The following is a 23184-nucleotide window of genomic DNA, read 5'->3' on the forward strand; positions in this document are numbered from 1 at the left end:
TGGTAGATATTGATGAATGGATTTTATAAGAAATCAGACAACATAAATGAAAAACAAGTTGTTTACAGCTTGGGGATTTCTCAATAGCAATGTCCCTTATGTAGCTGTGAGGTTATTGTGAAGCTCCAATGAGTTAATACATACAAAGTACATACAACAGTAACTGGCATATAAGTGCTCAATAAATACTAGTTATTACTATCATCATTATTATTAGATGCCAAAACCAGTTCCAGATGGAAGTAATAGTATTGCATGTAAAAGAAGAAAAAAAAATCCACTAAGATACAGACATTTATATTTCTATTCTTTTTCTTTCACTTTTTCCATCTGTTCTATGTTTATATAGTCCGTGGACACCATTTTAAATATTGCAGTGTAAAATATTATTTTAAAAGCATCAGTAAATAAGGACCTATCTTTAATTATATTATTTGATAGTTGAGAAAAGAATGAATTTTTTCTATTCTAAGTTTTCCCTACATGGCATAGTACAGTACTCAATAAATGTTAATGTCACAAATCCTTATAAGGAAACAGAATAATAAAACAACCAAATAATAATTAAAACTGAGAGAAAATTAAAAGCAAGAGATCTCAAAGCCAAAATTAATACACCACAATTCAAAGACATATATAGCAGGATCAAACAGTGAGGCAAAAAGCTTTGCTGTCCACCACAATGAACATATCACACTCTCTTTGCTCTTTCTGCGTACAATTTAGGAGAAATACTAAAAACTCTGGATTATGTCCAAAAGGGAACAACTGATAAAGGGTTAAAGAACTGAGGATGCTCAGGCCAAAACAGAGAGGGTTAGCCCTCCTGCTCCCCTCCCCCATCCTCATCGATGAGAAAAGCTATCCTATGGAAATGCTTTCAGTATTGTCCAGAGGCAAGGACCAAAGCTACAGAGATCTAGACTTCCCCCAACTCAAAAACTTAAAATAACAGATCTCTTCTAAGACAAAGATGTTATGAGAGATTACTCATGAAGGTATATATTCAGGCAAAAGTTGGAAAATAGCTTGTTAAAGATGCTGTGGAAAATCTCCAAGCACAGGATAATCGGCTAGAATTGTAAGTTTGCTTACAAAAACTGTGACCACATCAACGAATATTTACTGAATATCTGCTTCAGGACACTGTCCTAGACCTATAATATAATATACACAAAAACAAAAAGCAAAGGGACATGCGTACACAAAGATCTCTGCTGTCAAGAAATACACAACAAATAATATACAAAATGTGTATTACTGTTTCAGAATGTAACATGCTGTAAAGCACTATGTATTAATTGCCAAATGAATTCTATTCATATATAAAGGTCTTCTAAGAGGGAGAAACCCCTAAGGTTAAAATGGTCAAAAAAGGCTTTTTACAACAAGTGAGATATGAAGTACTTATGAAAAAATATGAAGATTTTGAACAGGTGGAGAGAAGTAGGAAAAAGGGGACAACACAAACATAAGTGAAAAGCAAGTTAGACAGAAACCTGTTTGACTACATTAAAAACTTGTTTCATGGAAGAAAAGATAAGCTGGTAGGGCAGGTTGTAGCCAGAATTGACTGTACTGGGCCTTGAATACCAAGCTAAGTTATTTCAAATTTATCCTGCATACGGTCTCTGCAGCAACTAACTACTCAACTCTGCTGCTGTAGCCATAGAAAATAGTAAATAAAGGACATGTCTCTTCCAGTACTGAAATTTGAATTTTATATATTTTCATGGGTCACAAAATATTACTATTCTTTTGACTTTTTTCTTCAACAGTTTGAAATTGTAAAAATCATTAACTTGTAGGCCATACAAAAATGGGCTATGAGCTGGATTTGGGTCATGGGCTATAGTTTGCCAATCCCTGTACTACATTAAGCTGCCTTCTCCAGCAGTCCTTAAGGTACATCTGTCCTTGAGTTTCACGGACCAGAATAACATATTACTCACTAAACAACAATATGCACCCACATATACACATTTCTAACCAAGATCTAAATCTAGTAGGGGTCAGAGGTTCCCTATATATAGGTCCTCAAGAAAACCTCTAGAATGTAGATAATAAGCCATTAGAATAGACGCAAGAAATTTTTTAATTTCACAATTTATTTTCACATAGTACATGTACTTAGAGAGTTAAAAACTATTCTTACAGAGCCTCTAAGTTACATGGAGGGATCTTTATAATCAAGGGAATAGTAGCAGGGAACAGGAGTTTTAGTCCTAGCTCTTCCATTTATGCATTATTTGATCACCAATAAGTAAGTCACTTACAATCCTCTGGCCCTAATTCTTTCATCTGTAAAGGGAAGGTTAACTTACTAGATGATCACTAGGAGCTCTCTCAGCTTTAGCACTGTCACTTAAAAGGGTCAGTAAGGGGACTTCAAAGATCAAACAAAAGTGCTAATTACGAACACAGGAGAGAAAGGACTTGACTAAACAAGTAGGCAGATAGGACTAACAGGTAGGAAAATGACCCCAAAAGTGCACTATTACTAAAAGCAAGGAATTTCTTTTAAAGTATCAAACGTTACAGAAAATTCAGAGGAGGAGAGACAAGAAAAAAAAGCCAATGAATTTGGTCATTTAAGAGATCACTGGTGACCTTCAGGAACAGTTTCCAGTAATCCAGGGGCAAATATGGAAGTGGAGGGAACCACCTGGACAAAGAATGACTATGGCCATGAAAGCAGAAAAAAGAAATTGGCTAGCTAAAAAGGGCAAGGACCTTAAGTGACAGTCTTAAGATTTGAGCATACTATGCATGCTTCCAGGGATCATGAAAGGAACCAGGAAAAAAGAAGACCAAAGATGAGACTAGGAATAAAAAATAAAGGGACGTGGTCCAGAAAAAAATAGAAAGAAAAAAAAGCTGTGATGAGCTTGAAGCCTTAGGTAAGTGAGTTAGTCTTAAAGAGGCATTTAATCTTTAAACTTCTGAAAGATAAAAGCAGCACAGCAGTATCAGTTTTTACAAAACAGGTACGTTTCTGCAAAGCTGTGTATCTATGTCCTATTTTCTATAAATCAAATTATTAAGGAAATAAATCTAATGCTGGATTTTCTTAAAGCAGAGTTCTACCTATTTTCTAATATTTTCTAATGGTCATAAAATTAAGTAAGTTAACTTTGCTTTTTATAAGAACGGAAACCAGCAATAAGTAGCTCTAAAACGAAATACATGTTCATACCTTTCTTAGAGCACCTATCACTTCCTTCCTTGCATGAGAATTATTTATGTGGCAAAGTACCAAGCCCCTAATTGGAGCTCAACAAATTCTAGTGTTCCCTTTCTCAGTAGCTTAAAAAGTTCCCAAGGCAAGAATTCTGACTAATTCATCTGTTTATCTGCTTTGCACAGAGTTGATGCTTGATGAGTAAATACTGACATATAAATACTGCCTTTTTAAAAACCTGCCCTTGCAAAACAACTATCACGGTCCATCTAATAAAGCTGGGAAAATATTTGTATTATATAGGTATATAACTCCAATAATATCACTTTTGCATAGTGTCAGAGCTTGCTTAAGCAGCAAAGAAATGCTACAAAACAACTAAAAAGGCAAAGAAAAATTAAGAATTTGTAATGATCATTCATAAATACCAAGATTCTACATGGCTGATTTCAACCCAACAGTTGCCTCTATTCAAGGTATACGAGAAATAAAAATCCAAAGCATTAGCCTGATGATCAGTCAGTTAAAAACACACGTTTGAATATGCTGAAGACATTTATAAAGCCAACAGAGATACAATTAATATATTGAAATTCACCGGCCAGTGGTGGATTCTACTCTTAATCTTACTACTATTCAAGAGAAGCCAAAAACTCAAGGCTTCTCATATCACTTGCTTTTAAGAATTCAAGAAGTCACTCAAATTGGCATACACAATCCAACCTCAAGAAAATAGTTCAGCTCTCCATATGGTAATTTCCCCTATCTCCTTCCTTTACATGAAAGTCCCATTTACTACTTTTCAACGATCTTTGGTAGGCCCCATTTAGGCAGGCCAATAGTACTACTAAGTAACAGGAGTTGAAAAAAGTCGTAACAGTTAACTCTGCCCTCCCACAGATCACACTCGGGTGTAGATTTCACAAGCCCTGAAAGCTACACACTGCCACTGTCAAAACCAGAAGAAGCACCGTCACCCTGCCGTGTCCACCGGCAACTGTTCCAGAATGTTTTCTCTGAAATGATCTCTCTCCTTCTCTTTTTCTCTCGGCTCGACATGTTACATTAGTACTTCAAAGCCCACCTTCTCCCCCAAAGCAGGACCCGATTCCTTCCCGTCCGCTGCTTTATGCGTCCAGCCCCGCACGCCCGAGGGGGTAGGTCCCCGCTCCGCGGCCCCCCGGACCCAGCGGGTCTCCCAACTGCTCGCCGCACCCACCCCTGCCCCCATCATCACACACCTCCTCCTTCCCCCACAGCCGAGCCCGCACCCGAGCCAGGCCCGCAGCCGACCCCTGGCCCGGGCCTGTGCTGCCTCGAGCGGCCGTAGGCCTCGGGCCTAGCCTCCTCCGCCGGCCCCTCACCTCTTTCGGGACCAGTTGGTTCTCCTCGCCGGGCACCATCGCTCAGACTCCGGCCGCTCCTCTCCGCCCTGCCGGGGAGGGTGGAGGGTGGCGGCGGCTCTCTACCTCAGGAGAGAATAGCAGCGGCAATCATCCTCTCCGCCGCCTGCGCTCCGGCAACCGCGGAGGCCTCAGCCTGGGCCTCAGACACCAGCGCGCAGACACCGACCCAAGGCTCCGCCGCCGCCGCCGCTGCCGCCGCCTTCGTCGTCGGCCCCTCCCCCCAGCCCACCGCAATCAATGGAAAAATGGCGGCGGTCGCTCTCGCGAGAATTCGGCCGCTCGGGCTCTGAGCCCGACGCCGGGTGCTCAGGCAGTTGTCTCTCGCTTCTAATCACTCAGGTCTTCGCCGTGGGATGTGCAAAATTGATAAAGCGGCTGTGCAAACGCTTTTCCTTAGAAGAATGCTGGGTCTCCCATCTCGGGACTCCCTCTACCGGCAGGGAAAGGACCAGGCCCAGCGTCCTCCATGCCCACTCGGGCTGTTCTGACTCCCCGCGCGGCAGAGAAAGACTCAAGCCGAAAGCGCCTGCTCTGGCACTACTACTCATACTGTCCTCGCTTCCCGTTAGCAAAATGCCTGAACGTCACCCCCTCTTCAGCACCCTGGCCTTGTTCCGGTAGTGAAGGGGCTACCGCCCGGCCTCCACCCTCAGGCACAGCTCCGGCCCTTCCAGTCAGAATGGACAGCGTTACATTTGCCCCCTTTCACTCCCTATCGTTCTTTTCCCCTTCCCCACCTGCCCTCCTTCTCAAGGCCTCGGCCGGAAGGACCTGACGGCCCATCTCCTGGTAGAGAAGGCAAACACCCCTTACCCTAGTGAATCGGTGTCATCACGGACCCCCCTGAACCCCGACTACATTGGAGAGGTGCTCCCCACCGCCTTCCAGGGAACTTCCTTCTCCAACAGAGCAAGTCTGAGACGGGGGTAGCCTCCGGGAATCGGGCTGCAGTATGCTTCAAACTATGATCTTCTTCAAAAATGTTCTTTAGAAAACTTTAATCTCCTTTGAGAGTAAGCATTCTGCTATGAGTTCTACTAAACAAATTTTGCAACGGTCGTTTTTCCAAATCCTGCTCCTTCTATTGTGAAGACTCAGCAGGGCGTCCTTCCTGAAGACTTTCGTGGATACAGTGATGTTAACAGCGTGCTGAGATAATACAATCCTGCCATGTTCCTAACTCCCACGGCAAAACTACCTGTGCCTGTGTTCTCCGAACTTTTTTGATTGAATGTCTCCTGTTAGCAAAAAAAAAAAAAGTATCCGTATACTTACATAAGTTTTGTACATGTCCTGCTGTGTGCAGAATTATAAAACATTTGTAAAATGTAAAAAGGATAAGATAAAGATGACATTTAACATAACTGAGTTATTATATTAATAGTATAAAAATCTTTGTTACTCCCACTAAGAATATTTAGTGAACCCATTATGACTACGTTTCATTCGTTTCAAAAAAAAATCTTTAATACATTGTGAAATAGTTATTAAATGTCTGATTCAACGTTCAGGTTATTTCTGTACTTGGTTTTAATGGCTGTTATAAGTTGAAACAAAGGTAACACTCAAAGATGTAGATTCTAGAGGAAGAAGTACATCTTTGGCTGCTCTTCCTAATGCAAGTACCGATTTTTTTCTTGTAATTTCTTGGGAATATTTCCCTTTTTCTTTTCATGTTAAAATGTTCATAGTATAACTTCAGTCAAAACATGAAAAAAAATCACAACAAACCCATATTGGAGGACATTCTACACGATACCTGGTAAGTATTCCTCAAGACTGTTAAGGTCATGAAAAGGAATGAAAAGACTGAGGACACTTACAGACCACATGGAGACTAAATGCAGTGTGGTACCCTGAATTGGATCCTGGAACAGGAATAGGATATTAGTGAAAAAATCTGGTGAAATCCAAATAAAATCTGTATTTGGTTATATTTTGTATATATTTGGTTATTTGGTTATATTTTGTAATATTTATGTACTGTTAGTTTTTTCATTTTCTAAATGTTTTTTAAAAATTTAATAAACTTTATTTTTATTATTAACCGTGCAGACTATATTTAAACAGTAAACGAGAAGAAATTGTGATTAAATTTTATTTTTTTGAGCAGTGTTAGGTTCACAGAAAAATTGAGTAGGAAGTACAGAGAGTTCCCATATACCCACTGTTCCCCCTACACACAACCTCCCCCACTATTGACAACCCCCACCACAGTGGCACATTTGTTACAATTAATAAACCTACAGTGACACATAATTAGCATCCAAAGTCCATAGTTTACATTAACGTTCATTCTTGATGTTGTACATCCTATGGGTTTCAACAAATATATAATGACATGTATCCGCCATTGAAGTATCATACAGAACAGTTTCACTGCCCTAAAAATTGTCTATGCTCTATCTATTCATTCCTCCCTCCCTGCTAACTCCTGGCAATCACTGATCTTTTTACTTTTTCCATAGTTTTGCCTTGTCCAGAGTATCATATATTTGGAATTATAAGGTATGTAGGCTTTTCAGATTGACTCTTTCACTTACTAATATGCATTTAAGTTTCCTCCATGTCTTTTCATGGCTTGATAGTGCATTTCTTTTTAGCCCCGAATAATACTCCATCATCTGGATGTACCACAGCTCATTTATCCATTCACGTACTGAAAGACATTTTAGTTGCTTCCAAGTTTTGGAAGTTATCAATAAAATGAATATAAGCATCCTTGTACACATTTTTGTGTGGGTGTAAGTTTTCAATTTATTTAGGTAAATACCAAGGGAAAGATATATTTAGTTTTGTAAGAAATGGCCCAACTGTCTTCCAAAGTGATTGTACCCTTTTGCATTCACATTGGCAATGGATGAGAGTTCCTCACCACAATTGGTGTTGTCAGTGTCTTGGATTTTGGCCATTCTATTAGGTGGGTAGAGGTATCTCATTGTTTTAATTTGCAATTCCCTAATGATATACAATGTTAAACATCTTTTCATATGCTTGCTTGTCATCTGCTTATCTTCTTTGGTGAGGTGTCTGTTCAGGACTTTTGCCTATTTTTTAATAGGGTTGTTCATTTTTTTATTGTTGAGTTTTAAAAGTCCTTTGTATATTTTGGATAACAGTCTTTTATTAGATGTGTCATTTGCAAATATTTTCTCCCTATCTGTGGCTTGTCTTCTCGTCTCTCAATATTGTCTTTCAAAGAGCAGAAAGTTTTAATTTTAATGAAGTCCAGCTTATTGATTATTATTCATGGATCATGCCTTTGGTATTGTATCTAAAAAGTTATCAAAATACCCAAAGCCATCTAGATTTTTTCCTATATCATCTTCTAGGAGTTTTGTAGTTGTGCATTTTACATTTAGGTCTATGATCCATTTTGAGTTCATTTTTGTGAGAGTATAAGTTCTGTAGCTAGATTCATTTCTTTGCATGTGGATGTCCAGTTGCTCCAGCACCATTTGTTGAAAAGACTAACTTTTTTTCCATTGTATTGCCTTTGCTCCTTTGTCAAAAATTAGTTGACTACATTTACATTGTTCTATTTCTGGGCTCTTTATCCTGTTCCATTGGTATATTTGTCTATTCATTTGCCAGTACCATACTGTCTTGATTACTGTAGCTCTATAGTAAGTCTTAAAGTCATGTAGTGTCAGTTCTCTGATTTTGTTCTTCTCCTTCAATATTTTTTTTTTTTGAAACAGAGTCTCGCTTTGTTGCCTAGGCTAGAGTGAGTGCCATGGCGTCAGCCTAGCTCACAGCAACCTCAATCTCCTGGCTCAAGCAATCCTTCTGCCTCAGCCTCCCAAGTAGCTGGGACTACAGGCATGCGCCACCATGCCCGGCTAATTTTATATATATATATATATATATATATATATATATATATATATATATATATATTAGTTATATATATATATATATATATTAGTTAGCCAATTAATTTCTTTCTATTTATAGTAGAGACGGGGTCTCGCTCTTGCTCAGGCTGGTTTCGAACTCCTGACCTTGAGCAATCCGCCTGCCTCGACCTCCCAGAGAGCTAGGATTACAGGCGTGAGCCACCACGCCCAGCCTTCTCCTTCAATATTGAGTTAGCTATTCTGGGTCTTTTGCCTTTCTTTATAAACTTTAGAATCAGGTTGTCTATATTCACATAATAACTTGCTGGGATTTTGATTGGTATTATATTGAATCTGTAGATCAAGTTGGGAAGAACTGACATCTTGACAATATTGAGTCTTCCTATCCATGATTATGGCATATTTCTTCATTTATTTAGTTCTTCTTCTTCTTTTTTATTTTTTATTTTTTTTGTAATTTAGTTCTTCTTTGATGTCTCTTAAGATTTTCCATAATATTCCAAAATAAAAAGTGTATTTTAAAACAGCGGTTACCAACCTTTTTGGCACCAGGGACCACTTTCATGGAAGATAATTTTTCCATGGACTGGGGTAGGGGGATGATTTTAGGATGATTCGAGCACATTATATTTATTGTGCAGTCAAACCTCTCTGCTAATGATAATCTGTATTTTCAGCTGCTCCCCAGCACTAGCATCACTGCCTCAGCTCCACCTCAGATCATCAGGCATTAGACTTTCATAAGGTGCATGCAACCTAGATCCCTTGCATGCATTTATAGTAGGTTTGCACTCCTATGAAAATCTAATTCTGCCACAGATCTGACAGGAGATGGAGCTTATGCTGTGATGTGAGTGATAAGGAGCAGCTATAAATACAGATGAAGTTTCACTCACTTGCCCATTGGTCACCTCCTGCTGTGCCTGGTTCCTAATAGGCCATGGACTGGTACCCATCCGCAGCCCAGGGGTTGGAGACCACAGTTTTAAAATATTCATGGCAATACTTGAAATATTTTTTTCCTTTCTTTTATATCTTAAGACTCTTCACTGTACAAGTCTATATATTTTAAACTATTTTTAAGAAGGCATCTAGTCAGTCATATTATATAATTTAAGAACTACTGATAATACAATGTTAAATGTGTATTATAAAAGTGAAAAGGAACTTTCACCATGACTATGTTTTCATAAGGTCAAAAGAAAATCTTTAGAGACAGTGTGATGTGGCTTTGGGGCAAGATTGACTTGTTTTAAGATCCAAACTCTGCCACTTTCTTCATATAAGACCTCTCTGAACTGCCATTTTCTCAACTAGAAAATAGAAGTAATAAAGTAGACCCTTGGCATTTGTAAATTCAGCATTTGCAGTTTTGACTAGAAAAGTTCATGACCCATAGCACTCTATAATTATGCTAAAGAGGAAATTTGAATTTTATATTATTAGCCAGAGTATAGAAGACCATATAGCTAAGTGGTTGAAAGAATAAGCTGAAAATAGATTAATTACCTGAATTTGAAACCTTTGTTCATAATAATAACTTTTGTTATTATTAACTATAATAATATAGTTATATAGTTAACATAATAATATAAGCCATATAGTTGTTATTTGTTATTATTAACTTTATGGCTTATATTATTATATTAACTATATAACTATATTATTATAGTTAATAATAACAACAGTTATGTTATTCCGTGTACAGATCTCTTAAATTCACTAAGTTTCAGTTTTCTTAATAATAGTCCCACTTGACAAATTTGTTGAATTAAGTAGTAAAGAAAATAATAATAATCACAAAACTACAACAGTTAAGATTGGTTGAATACATTTAATATATAGGGCCCTGTTCTAGATGTTTTACACCTATGTTTTCATTTAATTCTCACAACAGCATTATGCATAAATACTACTAATATCCCCATCTTATAAGTGAGAAAATTGATATAAAGTGTTTAACCTGCCTGGAAAATGCTAGGTAGTCAATATATGCTGGCTATAATTATCCCAGCAGTAAATTGAACTCCATGAGGAAATAGACAGCCCTCACAGTGCCTGACATATAGTAGGTGCTTTTAAATAGACGCTGAAAAAATTAACAAACTAGTCACTTAGCTAATGAATAAATCTTGTTAATCATTCAGCAACTATCCTTTGATATAGTCCCATTATTGCTTATTATTGTCCACTTAGATGGCACCTCCAGGAATTTTCTTTGTGGCAAATGGCTCTGAAAAGAAATTGAATTCTTAGCACTGAGATTGAAGAAATTAATAAAGTGATGTATCTTCAGCACAAAATAGGCCTTTTGGTTAGGTTAAAGAGTGGGATGTAAACTTAGTCAGTGGCTTATATTTAAGATGGTAAAGACATCATCAACAAGGAAACAAGAAAAAGCAGTTTGGGACACTCACAGTTCTTTGAGTCCTCCCATTAAAACAAACAAACAAAAAAGTCATCAATTAAATTAAAAAATTACTGAACATTGAAAAGAAGACTAACTTTTGGTTTAAAGATGAGAATGGGAAAAATGATGCTTAAGAAAATGTAATCTGGAGGAAAACTAGGAACATGTACAAATATTTTTATGAGGTAATAGAGTGAGGACATTCACGGGGCTGTCAACCCACTGTAACCTCAAAGAAAGATTGATTCAAGGACATGAAGTAGCATTTTTCTGTTGACATATTATAAAGATAAAAGTCATTGCCACGGAAGTGCTTGCCTTCTTCTGAACTGAAGAAGTTTATAAAGAAAAGGTTTATAGGTCAGTGTGTTCAACAGCATGAAAAAGAAGCTCACATCAACAGAAAATGCCTTGGTAAACATATAGAAGGAGGAGAGGCAAATATCAGAGTTTATGGCAACTAAAGACAAATTGACCAAATTCATGCTAGGTTTCTCTAGGGTTCTACAAGTGCCCAAATTTTAAGGTGCAAGAATAAGAAACAATCTAATAAAATAAAGTTGGGGCCATGATGTTAATCTTTCTGAAATGATTTCATGAGATGATGTTTGCCATAGAGTAATATTTATAAATTTGTCATTATAAAGACCAGTACCAGGCATAGCCTCAGGGTTGGGGACGGCAGTACTAAAAGATGGGGGATATATATGTATATGCTAGTATAAGCATAGGAAGTATAAGTTGCCCCTCCCCTTCCTCCTAAAAGTTTATAATAAGTATTTCTGAGACACTGGAATACAAGTTTTCAACATCAACAGAAGTAGAGAATTAGTTGGGATCTTCTCTTTTTCACATTAAATCATCCTGTGTTGTTTTAATTCTTTTAAAGGGGATATGTATTTCTTATATACTTTAAGAATAACTAAAAAATGAAGTACGAAAATTGGCTAACTTGATAACTGACACATTGTAGATGCTCAGTATTTAAAAACTTCTGCAGTCTTTTCAAACTCAAGCAGTCTGACTCCAAAGTCTTTCATCACAAGTAAAGACTCGATTGCTTCTATAGATACCATTTTTTAACCTTCTGGATGGCTATATGGGAAGTATAATCTATCAATATTGGAATAAAGCAATAACTAATCACTTTCAATCTTTAACTGAGTTGGATGACTTGAAGTCTCTGGACCTTTCTTTTAAAATTTCAGCGTATGGGCTTTGTTGCTTCATCATTCACATTTTAAATGTTCAAAATGGTCTAATTATTTAGTGTTTTTCACTAGACTAAATGATCCCACTTTCTCATCATTTTTTAGAGATTTTTAGTCCTTGTAGTTTCTTCCCTGGAAGACTAACAATCTCCCTCCCTAAAAGTGAACATTTTCTTTAAAAAGAAAATTAGCAGTTGTTCTCTCTTTCCTCCTTTTCCTCTTCCTCCCTCTTCATCTTATAGAGCAAGTAGTTTTGCATAATACCATCTAAACTTGTCAATCAAGATGTTTCACAGAGCAATACACGTGAGTAAAGAACTAACTTCTCATCTGTTTACATGAGTCCTCTGCTAGAAAAAAATTGAAAATGACACACAGATGTTTGTTGGTGATAAAATTTTCCACATGAATAGATAATTAGGTCATTTTTATTTAAAAATATTTCGGAAACTTTATCATCTCATTTTCTAATCTGTAGGCAGAGTATAGACTTGTAACTCTAATCCTCATTACCATTTTTGTCAATAATCACATTTATTGTATTCCTATTGTTTATATGGCACTATTGTTTATGAGGAATCATAAATTCCTAGCTAGACTTGATGTCTCATTTTATTTAACTACAAAAACTTCAAAATTTATTATGCATGTGAGCAGTGCAATCATAGAAGGCTCTTTGGAAGACAAAATACGATAAATAAAATTTAAAAGGTAGGTCATAAAAATAGATCAGAAAATATGATGGAAAGAACAGAAAATGAGCGAAGGTCATTCATCATAATAAATTAATCTCCACTAAATATCCCTAAGGTGTTTGACATTGTGATAGATGCTTATGAGAGCATAAAGTCAGTGTGGTGACTGATTTCCTGCATAATTAAATAAAGAAGATTAAAAATGATGAAGCATGTCAGAGTTTTATGTCTGAAAATGTACTCTGAAATTCAATTCAACAGATATTTTATTGAGAGTCTTCTGACAAGGCGTGCTGGCAGGGATTGTGTCAAATAGATGACTACGAATATTCTCTACTCTCAGGAAGCTCACAATCTAGTTAGAACAGTGCTAGCCAATACATAAAGTGGGGAAGGCACTCCAAGGCTCACAGCTTGGTAAGCAGAGCTTGGACTAGACTTGAGCCTCCACTCACCATTAGCCAGGCATCCGTGTGTATTGCACAACTTGCACAATTGCACGTGGCAGGCATAGCCATAAGTTAAACAACCAAATATGATGGAGAGACTTAACAATAGATGTGTGCATGAAATCCTGAGTGTAGGGAAACAGGTTCTGTCCCAACATGGCATCTGAACCTCAAGATAGAATGTTCTACAGTGAGAAAAAGGGGCCCCTTTGCCTATGATTGGTCCAGTTTGGGTCACATTCTTAATGCGATGGCCAAGATGGAACTGAGTGCTGACAACCCAAATAGAGACACATGTGTGAAGGCATTCCTCGGAGGCAAATGCAACTGGAGAGAGCTAAAGAAGATGGCAAATGTCATGCAAGATCTTAACTGCCATGCTAAGATGTTAGGCATGTTTTGGTTATTAGTAGGGAGACATAGAATAAATTTTGGTCTTTAGGTTTCCTTATGAAATGTTTCATAATAGCTTGAGAAATTCCAACATCATTTAAGTCTACAAGGAATAAGCGAAAATGTTATCTTAAAACTATTTTCAACACACAATGTCATTTCCCAGGGAGTAACCACAATAAACATTTTGGAGTGTGAGCTTCTGGAACCTCACAGAAAGTTATTTAGCTATCTGTTAATCTCTGGGGCAGTGGTCTCCAGAATTTTTGATCAAGTGCTTATTTAATAAAGTACTACGTATGTTGATTAATTTATTTTTATTACTTATTTATTTTTAGAGATGGGAGTCTTGCTATGTTACTCAGGCTGATCTTGAACTCCTGGCCTCAAGCGATCCTCCTACCTCAGCCTCCCTACCAGCTGAGACTACAGACAGGTGCACAACACGTTGCCTGACTTGTTGTTTAATTTATTTATAAACTCAATACATGTGCTACTATTATTAGCCAATATTTCCAGACTTAATAAACAACTTAGGACAAAATTCATCATTAAAGATAGTGAATGCAACTCGATATCTCAATATCTTCTTAATAGTTTCTTAACAATTTGTTTGACTGTCACACTTGTGAGACTTAACAGCATTGCTATGGCTTTAGCTTCCTGAGATGTCTGACTGAGATACTGTACCATGAGGAGTAGAAACCCTTGCTCTACCATTTTCTCTCTCCTTGTGTTTACAAGCAGCATGATGTTGTGGTTGAGGGCACTGACTCTAGAGAGATACTGTCTAGGTTGTACTGAAACTCTGCCATTGACTAGCAACTTTCTTAAACTCTCCATGCCTCAGTTTCCTCATATTTAAAATGGGAATAAAGACAATACCTTCATCACAGGATTTTTGTGAAGGTTGACTGGGTTAATAGAGATGAAACACTTAGCACAGTGCCTGGCATGTATTAAATGCCATGCAAGAACAACTGATCCTTGAATAAGGTGGGGTTTAGGGGTGCTGACACTCTGCACAGTCAAAATTCATGTATAACTTTTGACTGACCCAAAACTTAACTACTAATAGCCTACCATCGACCAGAGCCTTACAGATAACATAGTCAATTAACACCTACCATTATGTTATATGTATTATATACTGTATTCTTACAAGAAAGTAAGCTAGAGAAAAGAAAATATTACTAAGAAAAGTATAAGGAAGAGAAAATATATTTACTGTTCATTAAGTGGAAGTGGATCATCAGGAAGGTCTTCATCCTTGTATATTCATGCTGAGTGGACTGAGGAGGAAGAGAAAGAGAAGGGCTGGATCTTGCTGTCCTAGGGGTGGCAGAGGCAGAGTAAAATCCATGCATAAGTGGACCATGCAGTTCAAATCCCTGTTGTTCAAGGGTCAACTGTATTTGATATTGTTGGCATTATATTCAAACTTTAGTTTTCTGGTAGGAATGTTTTGAAGGCACTTTTCTCTTTTATGAGGGCAAGTTAGTTAAAACCATATAATGTGATCTGTAAATCTACCTTACTGAACCCTCAGTGAACCCTGTCTTTGCTGTGAAAGCTCCCCTTCCATCCCTTCCTGTGACCTAGGTACAGTGTACACCAAGAGGCCATGAGACATGCATGCAAGTGGGGGTGTTGATGTCAATTCACACATAAAATGTTAGTAAATCTTAATTTTTCTTCTTTTCTTGATAAGGAGTAAATATATATGTGTATGTACATGTGCAAATATATAGGGATATATGCGTGTGTACAGAGTCATGCATTGCCTAATGCCAGCTGTACATTCTGATAAATGTGTCATCAGGCAATTTTGTCTTTGTGCAAACATCATAGAGCATATTTACACGAATCTAAATGGTCTAGCCTATTATACACTTAGGCTATATGATATAGGCTACTGCTCCTAGGCTATGAAGCTGTACAGCATGTTACTGTATTGAAGACTATAGGCAATTATAACACAATGGTAAATATATGTGTATCTAAACATATTTGAATGTAGAACAGATACAGTAAAAATATGGCATTGTAATCTTATGGACCACCATGATATATCTGCTTTGTTGTTGACCAAACCATTGTTATGTGGCATGTGACTGTACATGCATATGTATATACTTATGAATGTATATATGTATATGTATGTGTGTCTTTTATATATACATGTGTGTACCCATACGTGTGTACAGGTACATGCATGTACATGTGTACACATGTATATGCATATGTATGTATGCATGTGTATATATTCATGTTTGCATGTGTTCATATGTGCACATATGTATTTATAAATGTATGTGTATATATGTCTTTATGTGTATATGTGTATATATATTAGCCTATATATTCTAATATTTTCTTCTCATATCTCAGTAGAATTTCTAGGGTATTCTCTGTGCTATGCCCACTCCAGTTTGGAGGCCCCTATGCCAGAGAATGCACTGCTGAGTATGGATGTGCAGCCTGTCGTGGGAAGCTGGCAGCTGTGGAAGCAGAACCTGAGCAAGGCTGAGCCTTGGGTGGCAGAAGAATGTAGGGGCAGGTAAGGGCAGATGGTGCAAAGGAAACCTGGCAAGAGCCCAAGAACCAAATTAGCTGTAGGCGTAATCCTGCTCTAAGAGCAGCTCTTCCTGTGTAAGTCAGTGGGGCCTTGGGTTTTCAGATACAACATATTCCAACAGTCCAGATCCATTTGGTAAGTATGCACCAAGTATTTACTGTGGCCCAGCATCATGCTAAGGGTGCTGCAGCTAAGTGGTCACTTACTCAGTGAATATGTGGTCTGGTAGAGGTGATTCTCGCCAACATATCACCTCAATAGGAATCATTTGTTTATATCTGTTACTATGTAAATATACACATGACATGAATAAATAGTATAGCCCAAAATGCTATAACATACAGAAGTCTTCAGAGGAATGGTTTTCTGGAGGAAGGTGGTGGTGCCTGAGATTAAGTATTGAATAAACAAACTTTCCTTTATTGAATGTTAAACAAACAAAAATATTTTTTAACTATTTATTAAAGATGACCTGGGATTTGCACAGAGCCCACTACAGACACTAGAGTATAAATTGCGTGAGGATGTTTGTCTCTCCTTGTTCATTGCTGTGTGCTCTGATGCCTACCATAATGCATGGCACATAGTGGGTTCTCATTTGTTAAAAGAATTAATGAACAATTAAAGAAACTGTGTATGTCAAATGTTAGATAGGAGGCTTCATATTTTCCTTTTGAATTACAGAATGACTATTATCGGGACCCCAGACTTAATCTACCATAGATTCCACAGCTGAAGACCCAAGGCCCAGAGAGGGCAAGTAATCAACTGCTATGATTTGCCTGTTTGTCCCATCTTAAACTCATATTGAAATTCAAATACCATTATAACAATATTAAGAGGTGGGAACTTTAAGAGCTGCTTAGGCCATGCAGGCTTTGCCCTCATGAATGAATCAATGCCCTTATTGTGGGAGTGGGTCCCTTATGAAAGGATGAGTTTGACCCGTTTTTGTTTCTCTCTCTCCCACTCTATTTGTCCTTCTGCCATGGGATGGTGCAGCAAGAAGCCACTCAATCTTGGACTTCCTAGCCTCCAGAACCATGACCCAATAAATTTATACTCATTATAAATTACCCAGTTTTGGGTGTTCTGTTATAGCAACAAAAATGGAATATGACATCAACTCAAGGCAACCCAGCAAGCCAGGTGGAGAACTGGAGTTAGAACTCATATGTCCTAACTCCCAGTCTATGATTTTTTCTACATGATCCAATGGCACCTCCCCAGAAATACCAGATGGCCACAACTCATCTTTTGCTATTTAGACCTTCTTACGAGGCAGAAATGACTCTGATTCCAGAAGGCTGGAGGAAATGAAGACAGCTAGAGGTTTTTCAGTGCAGCTGCTGTGTTCTGTTGTGTTCTGTGTTTGGCTCCACTCAAAACCAATGGTTTCAGTTTTTATGAATCCTTCTTAGGAATGAGGAAGAACAAAAAAGTAGCATTATATCTGTAAGTACAATTTAAGTCATATAATATAAACATACTCTCTGACTAATTCCATTATTTTCCAAGCAAGACAGCCAGGCTAAATAGCCCAATGTGTAGTCCAGTGTTCAACAGGAATATGATCTGATCATCTCAGAGCTCTTCGTTGTTCTGAGGACACAATTTGAATACCCATACATTCATAAATATAATATATACTTTATATAAATTAAATAATTGTGTCTGTATGTGTGTCTATATATTAAGATATATACATATATATACTTTCAACCACCTAGAAGTTTTGATTAGGTTTTAGGCATGAATTTGACCTTGCCGTATCATGCTTTAGTCTCTGCATATGTCATTGTCTTAAAGAAAACTTCTGTGCTACCCTTTCTAAATAAGGAATTCTGATCCTTACTAAATTATTTTTCCTTTCTAAACTTAAATCCATATGTAATAGTTTGACTTTTCAGGAATTAGCTGTTTGGCAATTCTACCTCCTACATATATCTCAGAACTGCCCACTTCTCTCCATCTCAACAGCTACAAGCTAGGCCAACCCACTATCGTCTCTGATTAAGATTAATGAAATAGCCTGGCATGGCGGCATGCACTTGTAGTTCCAGCTACTTGGGAGCCTAGGTCTGAAGGACCCCTTGAGCTTAGGAATTCAAGGCTACAGTGTGCCTATAAATAGTCACTGCACACAATGAGATATCACTTAACTCCAGTGAGAATGGCCTTTATCAAAAAGTCCCCAAACAACAAATGCTGGCGTGGATGTGGAGAGAGAGGAACACTCCTACACTGCTGGTGGGACTGCAAACTAGTTCAACCTCTGTGGAAAGCAATATGGAGATGCCTCAAAGCGATACAAGTAGATCTACCATTTGATCCAGCAATTCCACTACTGGGCATTTACCCAAAAGATCAAAAGTCACTTTATGAAAAAGACACCTGCACTCGAATGTTTATAGCAGCACAATTCACAATTGCAAAGCTATGGAAACAACCCAAGTGCCCATCAATTCATGAGTGGATTAATAAAATGTGGTATATGTATACCATGGAATACTACTCAGCTTTAAGAAACAATGGTGATATAGCACCTCTTGTATATTCCTGGATACAGCTGGAACCCATTCTACTAAGGGAAGTATCTCAAGAATGGAAAAACCAGCAGCACATGTACTCACCAGCAAATTGGTATTAACAGATCAACACCTAAGTGGACATATAGGAGTAACATTTATCGAGTGTCGGAAGGGTGGGAGGGGGGAGGAGGGGATGGGTATATACAACCATGAGTAAGATGTGCAATGTTTGGGGGATGGACACACTTGAAGCTCTGACTGGGGGGGGGGCATGGGCAATAAAAGTAACCTTAACACTTGTACCCTCATAATACGCTAAAATAAATAAAAATAAATAAATAAATAGTCACTGCACTCCAGCTTGGGCAACATAGCGAGGTTCCATCTTTAAATTAAAAAAATAAAAAAAAAATGACTAATGAAATTATCCCATCTCTACATTAAAAACAAATTTTAAAGACTAATGAAATAGCTTCTTACTTCTTCCTGTCTCTAATACCTTTCCCAAACAGTAACTAAAATAATCTTTTTTAAAAAGTACAATGTAACCTTTTTGCTTAAAATATTTCAATACTCCCCATAGCTCATAAGGCAAAGCCCACAGACGTTAACATGGCCATCAAAGCTCCTCATGCCTGCTCACCAGCTTCCTCTTGGGCACTGTCCCTTTTGATATGTGCATTTCAACCACATTCTTTCAGTTCCTGAGAGGAGTAGGCTTCTCTGCCGGTTGTCTCAGCTTCTTGCAAGGCTCTCTATTACAGCACTTTCCCCACTTCACACACCTCCTTTGCCCAGTTGTTTTCTACTTACACCCAGAGTTCTGCTCAGGCAACACTTCCCCAAAGGAAGTCTTTCTCCCTCCTCAGATGAAGTCAGGGGCCTTGTCACATCTTCTCTCTCTTTTTTTTTTCTTGAGACAGAGTCTCGCTTTGTTGCCCAGGCTAGAGTGAGTGCCATGGCGTCAGCCTAGCTCACAGCAACCTCAAACTCCTGGGCTCAAGCAATCCTCCTGCCTCAGCCTCCCGAGTAGCTGGGACTACAGGCATGCACCACCATGCCCGGCTAATTTTTTCTATATATATTAGTTGGCCAATTAATTTCTTTCTATTTATAGTAGAGACGGGGTCTCACTCTTGCTCAGGCTGGTTGCGAGCTCCTGAGCTCAAACAATCCACCCACCTCGGCCTCCCAGAGTACTAGGATTACAGGTGTGAGCCACCGCGCCTGGCCACACATCTCTTAATAATCTGTTTTCCTCCTTTTTAGCACTGGACACAACTGTAATTCAATACTTATGTTATTTCTTCTTCAATATTTGTCTGCCCCAATAGAATGTAAGTCGTATAAGAAGCACCTTATTCATCACTGTCACAGCATTGACAGGAACAAATATCTGTTTGAATGAATAAATAAAATAAGAATGTAGAAAGCCTGAGCCTGGGTACATAGGTAGGGAAGAAGTGCCTTAAGCAGCTGAGGCTTGACCAAAGGCCTATGAGTCTTCCCTGGAGCAGCACGATGTTGTGGAGGAGGTGACAAAGGGCCTCAGGCCAAAGCCACACGTGGATCCCTGATGGTTGTCAGTGCCCAGGGGTAGAGCAAGGGGAGGAAATGAACACCCCTCCTTGGGCTCCTAGGAGTTCTCCAAGAAGCTGAATGAACCACAGAGGGAAAACATTTAGGTTCAAGTTCCTCTTATGCTTTTGGCTTCCTGTTGTTTAAGAATCATACCCAGGCTGGTGGGTATGACACTTAGGAGTTTGAAACTCTTCTAATTCTTTTGAAAATCTTTCAATAAAATTAATTATTATTAATTTATAGTTACATTGTAAGCTATCACTATCTACTTACTGATTGGCTATAGGATATTTTGGATTACACAATACAAAAGTATATGGGTAATTATTTATTAGGAATTCACATTAAAGAAAAGCCCCTATCTTGGTTTTGGTGCTTGAAGTCATTTTTGTTTTCAAACATTTAATAAAAGTGGGGTTATCATGTTGGGTATATTTGTAAATTAACTAATGGTTAACAGAATACTCATCCTGATTGTGCTAAAATCTGCACAGTTTCACAAAATAAAAGACTGATTACAGCCAAGATTCTTGACCAAAGACAGATAATTTGCAGGAATGTGATATAGGGTTTGAGAACCTATTATTTACAAATTAAAAGTTAAGAGATGTGCATGTCAGCTGATGTACAACAGAGTATCCCATCTTCCCCTCTCCGGACCGTCTTATACATTTCTGTGGGTGGCAGCAGGGGTACCTTCCTGGGCTGTGGAGCTGCTGGGAGATGAAGGGCCCTCTCTAGTGGCTTGGTGCAGGAAGATGAAGGAAGAAAAGAGGACTAGTTTTTGAAGACATCATGAGATGCCTTTTGGGGACTTGCAAAATAATTGTGAAGAATCTTGGTGGGGCTGTATTTTAGAAACAGTAGGTGCAGGAAGAGGGGGAGGGCTAGATCCAGAAATATATTGTTCTGGACCATATAGGTTTTTGTTTGTTGTGTTTTGTTTTATTTTTGTTTTTAATTTTCTGCTTTAAACTGATGTGACCTCAAAAAGACAAACTAGCTAAATTCATATTCCCCAGTAAGTATTGGGAATACACATGTGCTCCATGCCTGTTTATTAACTTCAAGTAGAACAGTAGAAACAGTTTATGTCTAGAATGTTAAAAAATATGTTCAAAAATATAACATCTATTGATTGAACTACATGTTTCATGCTATACTACCTGCTTCACATTTAATCCTCTTATCTAACCACAGGTGGATGTTTTTAAGTTCAGTGTTTTACAGAGAAATGCTACTGAGGCTTAGAGAGGTTAAGTCACTTGTCTAGCCAGTAAGTGGCAGAGCCAAGAGTCAAACCACCAATTGCTCGATGTGCCTGTGTGCCACATTCCCATGCTGCTCTGCTGTCTCCTGCATTACTAGGTAATCAGAACTAAGATAATTTTCCTGAGTGATTTAATCAGCTTTCCCCCTGAATTATTATGTGTGTGTTTACATTCTCTACTAATGTGTAAACTTCCAGGGTGGAGAGAGCTAAGGAGAGAGCTAATTCCTCTTTTTGTCCCCACTGCTTAGTGCATCTCCAAAGTGCTCTATGCATAACTTAATCCTCACGATAACTGTGTAAGATAGACACGATTCTTTTTTTATTTTTTATTTTGGTTTTTATTTATTTATTTATGTATTTATTTTCCCACCCTTCTCCCTCTTGGTTTTTATTTATTTATTTATGTATTTATTTTCCCACCCTTTGCCCTCTTGGTTTTTATTTATTTATTTATTTTTGTTTTTCACTTTCTTCCAGCTACAGAGAGGGGCAGACGCTACATCTTATCTACGGTTCTTTTTTTTTTTTTTTTTTTGAGACAGAGTCTCACTTTGTTGCCCAGGCTACAGTAAGTGCCATGGCATCAGCCTAGCTCACAGCAACCTCAAACTCCTGGGCTCAAGCAATCCTTCTGCCTCGGCCTCCCGAGTAGCTGGGACTACAGGCATGCGCCACTATGCCCGGCTAATTTTTTCTATATATATTAGTTGGCCAATTAATTTCTTTCTATTTATAGTAGAGATGGGGTCTCGCTCTTGCTCAGGCTGGTTTCGAACTCCTGACCTCGAACAATCCGCCCACCTTGGCCTCCCAGAGTGCTATGATTACAGGTGTGAGCCACCGGGCCCGGCCTAGACACGATTCTTATCTTCATTCTACAAATGAAGAAATGGAGTCACGAAGAGATTGAGTAATTTACCCAAAATGTCATAGAGGCTTTTAGTGTTCATCCTTCTTTGGGTCTCCTCTCTTTCCAGGCACGTGGGAGGATCAGTTTCCTACCCTCTTGCAGTTAGATAGCCTTGTGACTAGTAATGGTCGATAAACTATGAGTGGAATTGATACGTGTCACTTCTGTGCTATGGGTCATTCTCTGCTGAAGCATCTAATTGCTAGTATGAGATCCTGTGGTGCTCCAAAGCATTGAAGGGCATATATAGCTACAAGACACGAGTGTCTCCACCACCGTGATTCCTGATTGATGACGTGTGGCACAGCTCCCTCTCCTCCACAACGAAAATGTACCATGAGGAAGAAATAAACCTTGATGTTTTAAGCCCCTGAGATTTTGGGTTTGATCGGTTACCATAGCAAACCTAACTCATCCTGACTAATACACAGTACCAGAACTCTAGTAGGTGATGGATTTAAGCTGAGATAATCTGGCTCTCAAGCCCTGTCCTAAATCACTATCCTCTAAGTCAATGTCTATTGACTAAATGAATGGATAAATGATAAGAGGCCTTTGTTATCTACTCACACCTAGAAAGCAAGATCCAGCTACAGCGAGGGTTGAAAGCTTTCCTTTTTTAAAGAATATCATCTCATTTCCATCTTGAAGCTCTGGACAATCTTGATATTTATAGTGAGATGAATATATCTAATTACCAGAGTCT

General features: G+C 38.3%; 1 protein-coding gene across 3 annotated transcripts in view; it reads right to left on the reverse strand.

The window, feature by feature from the left end:
- The window catches only part of USP47 (ubiquitin specific peptidase 47), a 109171-nt gene extending 104358 nt beyond the window's left edge, over positions 1-4813 (reverse strand). For 2 of the 3 annotated variants that reach the window (XM_012785702.2, XM_012785685.2), the window contains exon 1: positions 4546-4812. In XM_012785702.2, coding sequence (XP_012641156.1) covers positions 4546-4584 — 39 coding nt within the window. In that variant the 5' untranslated portion in view covers positions 4585-4812. Of the gene's footprint in view, positions 1-4545 lie in introns of all 3 variants that reach the window. The other variant, XM_012785692.2, reaches the window with a different exon arrangement.
- Between the last annotated feature and the right edge of the window lie 18371 nt (positions 4814-23184).

Source organism: Microcebus murinus, chromosome 4, assembly GCF_040939455.1.
Source record: "Microcebus murinus isolate Inina chromosome 4, M.murinus_Inina_mat1.0, whole genome shotgun sequence".
Classification (NCBI taxonomy): domain Eukaryota; kingdom Metazoa; phylum Chordata; class Mammalia; order Primates; family Cheirogaleidae; genus Microcebus; species Microcebus murinus.